Raw genomic sequence first — 7,200 nt, 5'->3', positions numbered from 1 at the left:
TTAACAATCTAGAATGCAAATACTTCCACTTAACCCCTAATTAACGGAACTAGTACGTCGGGCGAAAAATCCAAATAAGAAACCCCTCATGTATATACCATATGTTCTGAATGATTAGGAGCTAAGTGTTAATGCCCCCATTCCAACGTTAAATGTAAATGTGGCTATACAAATAATATGAACACAAACAAATCATAGTTAATATTTTACCTACTCAAATAGGTATGGATAGTCATGACGCATTTCCTCTCGCGCTCCCAAGAAGGTTCTTCACCTCCTTTCTGGTTCCACTGCACTTTAACTAAAGGAATCATCTTATTTCTAAGCTCCTTACCCTTTCTAGCGAGAATACAAAATAGAATCTCAATGTTTGTCAAATCAGCCTGAATCTCTAAGTCTGGTGCGTCAAACACTCTGTGCCACTCCTCGTCATGTAAATGCTTCTTGGTCATCGAAACCTGGGAAACATCGTGTACACCTGACATTGATGCGGGACGATCTAGTTGATACGAAATAGTTCCAACACGCTCAACGACCCTAAATGGTCCAACATAACTTGGGCAAGCTTTCCCCATCTACTAAATCGTTGAACACCCTTTATCGGTGATACTTTTAATAAAACATAATCTCCAACTTAAAACTCTAAAAGTTGTCGCCTCTGATCTGCATAGCTCTTTTACCGACTTAGGTGATAAGAATACGCTCCGAAATCAACGCTACCTTCTCCGTAGTTTATCCTATCCAACCAAATCTAATCCAAGTAATAAGCTATTCCATAACTTTGCCGAATAAATCAGGGATCTACAAGGCCTCCCGTACAATGCTTCATAAGGTATCATGCCTATCATCAATTAATAACTATTATTGTAGGCAAACTCAATCAATGAGATATGGTCCTCCCAGTTGCCTTAAAATTGATAACTCATGACCGTAACATGTCCTCAAACATTTGGTTAACTCTCTCTATTTGTCCATCTATTTTTGGGTGGAATACGCTGCTATATGATAGCTAGCTGTTGAAAGAATTCTGGAAGCACTTTCAGAAATGTGAAATGAAAACCAAACCACGATCTGATACAATTGTCTCCAGAACTCCATGTAATCATACAACCTCCTAGATGAATATTCTCGCATAAGTCTCCGTCGTGTAAGTTATCTTAACGTGTAAGAAGTATGCCAACTTCATCAAATATATCATCATTTGACTTCAGATTCTTGCGTAGTACAATCCGACCTTTCTTTCGAAGGCCCCCATCTTATCTGATGGTCCAATCTACCTTGGGTTCTTGGAAATTTCCCCATTTTAGATTTGAATCCAAGAGTTTCCTGATTAAGCGCTGATTACTCTATACATCCATAATGGCTATATGGCTAACATTCCCAATCAAGAACTAGCTCCACTTGGCTGGTTCAACAGCAATGCTCTCCTTGCTAATTATGTGGCCCAAAATCTAATCTTCGAAAGCTAAAACTTGCATTTGCTATATTTAGCATACGATTGGTGCTCCCACAAAGTCTGCAATGTTAGACGAAGGTGTTTCTTCCGCTCGGCCTCTGATCTCGAAAAATAGGGATGTCATAGATAAACACTATCACAAATTGGTCCAAATATGAACGAAAAATTCGGTTCATCAAATTCATAAATAACACGGGTGCATTGGTAATCCTAAATAGCATAATAAGAAACTCGAAAGACCCATATCAAGTTAGGAAGGTGGTCTCGAAAAATATCCATCTTTCGAACCCATAACTGATGATAGCCAGAATGAAGATAAATTTTTAAAAAACACTACGCTCCCTGCAACTAGTCAAATAAGTCATAAATCCTTAATAATAGGTAACTGTTCCGGATGGTGACCTTATTCAACTGGCGATAATCTATACACAAACGCATGCTATCATCCTTTTTCTTTATGAAGAGGATCGGTGCTCCCCATAGAGAATGACTCCGGCGAATAAAGCCTTGAGATAATAGTTCATCTAACTGAATCTGTAAATCCCTCATCTTAACAGGTGCCATGTGATAAGGTGTTCAGGATATCGGCGCTATGCTTAGTTGCATCTCGATGTAAAACTCAACCTCTCTCACTGGAGGAAATCCAGGTATATCCTAAAAGACATCCTGATACTCTGAGATGACTCCGGTCTTGCTCAAATCTGCATCTCGATCCCGCATCATCATCTCCTCGACGTATGACTATGTATTCAGGTTACCCTATGAAGTTGCTACTATCTACTCAAACCCATCAAACGTTCATGAGCTACTATTTTAATAAAAACAACCGATACTAACATGGTAGGATGGTAGCCAATCTATACCAAGAATCACGTCAAACTTGGACATACGCAAGACGATCAAATTGACTACGAACTTAGACTCGTCTAAGTTGATAATGAATCTACTACAAATGATCTCTAGAAGCAACACATCACTTAGAGGGGTGAAAACTAACAATGGAATATCTAGAGGCTGTGCTACAAGCTGAAGTCTAGTCATAAAATCATAGAAGATAAAAGAATACGAAGCTCTTGAATCGAAAAGAATACAGATTGGAAAGGGGTTCACAAGGAACATACCTTCCATAAGGGTCCCACTCACACTATGATCACGCGGTACGAGTGAATAAACTCTGCTTGAAGCTGGGGTGTGCTGCACCAAAGTGTTTGGAATGTATGAGAATATGGTACGAGTCACCGAGCGAGCACCTTTGATCACAGAATTATCAAATGTTGGTTTTGAGAAGAAGACAGTAAAACACACAAGACAACTCAATTGGCGAAGAAAAATACATTCTCTAGATTATGAAGAATAAAATATTATAAAATCTCTCCCACAATCTCTCTAGAATAAGGAACAATCTCCCTATTCTCTTTAAAATCCAACCTAATGTTTAGAAATCCTAAACAATCCCTATTTATATGTCTAACAACATGGATGGTAATGTCGTAAATAAGCAAGCCCAATAGAACTTGGAATCTGCATCAAAAGGAATCCATATTCACCCAGAAAACACGATCTGGTCGACCGGCTTGCTTGGTTCAGTCGACTGGCTAGAGAGTTGGTTTTTAACCCTGTAGGCGTATCCGTTTTCGGTCGACCGATGATGAGCGATCAGTCGACTGGTCTGGCTTTCACCGTTGACCAATTGTGGAATCCCGATCGACCGGCAAGAGAGTTATCTGCTTCCTATTTTCCTTGCCGTTTTCCTGACTTTGACCTCTTTTGCCACCACCAACGGCTCCACCCACGCCTCTATTCTTAAGTTACCATGAGAATCGTCTATCCTCAAGCTCTCTTGAGGATCGCTAAGCTCCTAAAGCAGAGAAGAAGATACACCCATATCAAGTTGGTTCTAACTTGAAGTCTCGTTCAAGTTAGAACATTAGCTGAGGGAACTCGTGAGCCCCTCCTTCCTTATTAAACCACCTGGCCCTTGTTAGGAACCTGACCTTGACGTCTGATCAGAAACGACTCCTTCGTCCTGCATCTCGTCGTTGTCACCTTTCACTCCAAAATGCAATTCTCTTTCAACGACTCTTTTCTATCAAACCACAAGTCTTTAACGTGAGATAAGATTACTTTGTCATCACCCTTATCATCCAACAATAGAGGCTCAAACAACTTCAAGTACTCGACATTAATCACCGAATACACGCCTAAGTAAGGTGACAAATCTAGCTTGAAGGCGTTGTCACCAATCTGATCAAGAATCCGAAATGGTCCATATCGTATAGGCTTCAACTTCTTCCCTTCTCCTTTTAGCTGCTCCTTACTTAACTTCAGCCACACCATATCACCTTTTCCAAAATTACAAGGAACTTGATGTTGATCATGTTTTGCTTTGTACTTTGCTTGTGACTTCTTCAACTGAGCTTCAACCGTAGCATAAATCTGTGCAATCTTCTCTAGAAATCATTGATCCCGCTGTCCTTCGTTCCCTTCTTTGCCGTCGGTCATAGCTTCACTAAAGAATACTAAGTCGAGCGGACTTGGAGGTAAAAACCCATAACACGTCTCAAAGGTTGACTTTCCTAAAGATCCGTGAATAGCGCTGTTGAAAGCAAACTAAAGGTATGGTAAGCTCTCATCTCAAGTCTTAGGATGCCTGGAATTATACCTCCGCAACATGTGAACCATGATCTAGTTGACTACTTCTATTTTCCCACCTGTTTGTGGATGAAAGGCCGTGCACTTCTTCAATCTTGTGTCCATCAAACTCCATAAAGAATCTCAAATGTGCCTGAGAAATATGTTATCTCAATCCGAAATAATCGAATACGGCAATCCAAAGTGGTTCCACACATGTTCAAAGAACAATTGCGTTGCACCCGCTCCCATCACAATCTTCTTACAATGAATCAAGATCACCATCTTACTAAACTGGTCTACCACAATGAATAAGTAATCATGCCCGTTCTTGGTCATTGGTAAACCTCATAAGAAATCCATAGAAATACTCTCCTACGGTCTTGAAGGTACCAACAATGGTAGATACAATCCCAGCTTCCTGTTAGAAGGCTTTGATATGCAACATAGCTTATACCCTCCAACATACTTGGTAACATCCTCTAACATCTTCGACCAAAATACATGGCATCGTAGATTGAGAAGTATCTTTTGAATCCCAAAATGACCTTGTACACGTGATGTATGTGCTTCTCTAATCCACTGCAACCTATCGCCATCCTCCGTAATGCAAAGCGATGTCCCATGATATAACAAACCATCGGCTCCAATCTCATACTCCCCTCTTCGATCAGCCTTCGCCTGCTCGAACACACTGCTGAACTCTCTGTTGGATGTGTACATCTATACATACTCCAAAGGAACTAAGGGCTGAATACGTATCGCCACCAATAAAGCTCTAACTGGCAGTTGAGATAATATATCAGCCAACTTATTCTTTGCCCCTTTTTTGTACCTAATGGCGATGTTGAACGCCATCAAATAAGACATCCACTTCATATGTCGTGCCTACTGCAGCTTCATCTAGGCATGTAGAAGCTCCAATGGCTTATGATTTGAGTGCACAACCACCTCCTTACCCCACAAATACACCCTCTAATGCTTGATCACCTGATAGAGTGCATAAAACTCCTTATCGTAGGTAGGATAGTTCAGAATAGCACCCATAAACATCTCAGAATCGTATTTCACCGGCTTCCCATCCTTTATCAACATAGAGCCCATAGCATAACTAGAAGCGTCGGTCTCTACCTCGAAGATCCTTTATAAATTAGGCAACGCTAACACCGGTGCCTCCGAGATCTTCCTCTTCAGTAACTGAAAAGCCTCCTCATGCGTCCGCCACCACAGATACTAAATCTTTGCCTTCGTAAGGCCATGTAAAGGAGCCGCATATGCAGAAAAATATCGAATGCACTTGCACAAATATTGGCAAGCCCTCATAAAGCTTCTCACCTCCGTTATTGTCCTAAGCGTCGGCCGCTTCGTGATCACCTCCACCTTACTCGTCCTTCCCGAATTTGTACTTCTTCCTGTTGAGCTTTAGCTGTCCATTCTGTAGCACTTCAAAAACCTTCTCTATATGAGCAAGATGCCCCTCCCAGGTTCTGCTGTACACCAAGATGTCATCGAGGCAAACTATCACAAAATCCTCTATGAAAGGTTATAACAAATCATTTATGAGCCTCATAAAGGTCGCCGGAGCATTGCATAACCCGAACGACATCACCAACCACTCGAGTAGACCCTGTTTAGTCTTGAACGCAGTCTTCCAAGTGTCATCCTCTCGAATCTTCACCTGGTTGTAGCCAGACTTAAGATCTAACTTCATGAAAAACCTCGCCCCCTCTAACTGGTCCATAAAATTGTCTATCCGTGGTAGTGGGTAATGATTTTTGACCATTATCTTCTTGAGCGCCTGGTAATCCATGCACACGCGCCAGCCTCCATCCTTCTTAGGCACCAACAAAACTGGTGACCCGCAAGGCGAACGACTAGGCACTATCACTCTCGTCTCCAGAAGTTCCTGAACTTACTTCTTGATCTCCTCAGACTCTTGTACGGATGTGCGGTAGAGGCCTTAAACCTGTCAAGATCTCCCTCCTGAAGCTTGCTAAAGGTAGTCAAGCATACCCTACTTAGCTGCTCCTCATAAGGTCTAATAAAATAATAAAACAAACTTCTTACTCGCATTCACTAGCCTCTTCGCCTGAGTCACCATCACCAAACTCATCTCCTACGGGAGAGATGCCGAACAAATTATGAACTGCTCGCCATCCTTGGTGAATGTTTTCTTCTGTGCCAGCCTATCATAGACCGCGTACCTATCCCATAAATAAGAATTGCCCAGTATAATTTGGCAAACATCTAATAATCACATGTGTCCTCGTCAATATACGACTCGTGGAGTGCAAATCTGAAAGTGCATTGATTGGTCACACTCAGTCCTGTCTCCTTTTGAATCCACCCTAAAGGATAGGGTTTTGGATGCTTGACCATATTCAAACCCTACTTCTGAACCAGGGTCTCGGATATCAAATTCTTCTGACTCCCTGAATCAACTATGGCATCAACCAAGCTGGTCTTCACCTGTAACTTAACAACAAGGAGTGGCTTCCTGGGGTCCTCGTCTTTCTTTGCGGCCTGCTTCCCTACCGTAAGGTTGAGACTGTTGTTGGGCTCTATCATCTCGGGGACTTCCTTCGGACCCTGTGCCACCATGTATGCTTTTTTCTATTGATGTTTTATCAAAGATTTTAACAAAATTGCTAGACCACTGACCAATCTCTTAGCCAAGGATACATCATTTAATTTCTCTCCCAAATGCCTCAAAGGTTTTGAATATCTAAAAAAGGAGCTAACCACAACTCCTATCGTTCATGCACCGGACTGGACCTTACCCTTGGAACTGATGTATGATGCATCCGATTCTGCAATTGGTGTTTTCTTAGGACAATAGATTGATGGTAAAGTGCATGTGATCTACTACGCTAGTAAGACTCTGAATGATTCCCAGTAAATTACTCTGTCAAGGAAAAAGAGTTTTTAGCTATAGTCTTTGCCTTAGAAAAATTCAGGTCATACCTTATCAGGTCTTTAACCAAAGTTTTCACAGATTATGCCGTACTAAAGTATCTTTTGACCAAAAAGTATGCTAAAGCATAGCTCATTAGATGGATTCTCGTACTTTAAGAGTTTGACATTCAAATTCTTAACAGAAGAGGAGCAGAAAA

At 41.4% G+C, this 7,200-nt stretch overlaps 2 protein-coding genes across 2 annotated transcripts; both read right to left on the bottom strand.

Annotated features, from left to right (window-relative positions):
- On the bottom strand, positions 207-575 carry LOC109841520. The gene has a single exon (XM_020410484.1). The coding sequence runs from the start codon at positions 573-575 to the stop codon at positions 207-209; it is 369 nt and encodes a 122-aa protein (XP_020266073.1).
- On the bottom strand, positions 5,469-6,688 carry LOC109841519. The gene is made up of 3 exons (XM_020410483.1): positions 6,480-6,688; positions 6,004-6,125; positions 5,469-5,620 (listed from the first exon to the last, which is right to left on the bottom strand). Exons 1-3 carry the CDS (start codon positions 6,686-6,688, stop codon positions 5,469-5,471), a joined length of 483 nt encoding a protein of 160 aa, XP_020266072.1.

The sequence above is a fragment of the Asparagus officinalis genome, chromosome 5 (assembly GCF_001876935.1).
Source record: "Asparagus officinalis chromosome 5, Aspof.V1, whole genome shotgun sequence".
NCBI classification, from domain to species: domain Eukaryota; kingdom Viridiplantae; phylum Streptophyta; class Magnoliopsida; order Asparagales; family Asparagaceae; genus Asparagus; species Asparagus officinalis.
Note: the sequence above shows the minus strand (reverse complement) of the source record. Positions and strands in the feature narration are given on the sequence as shown.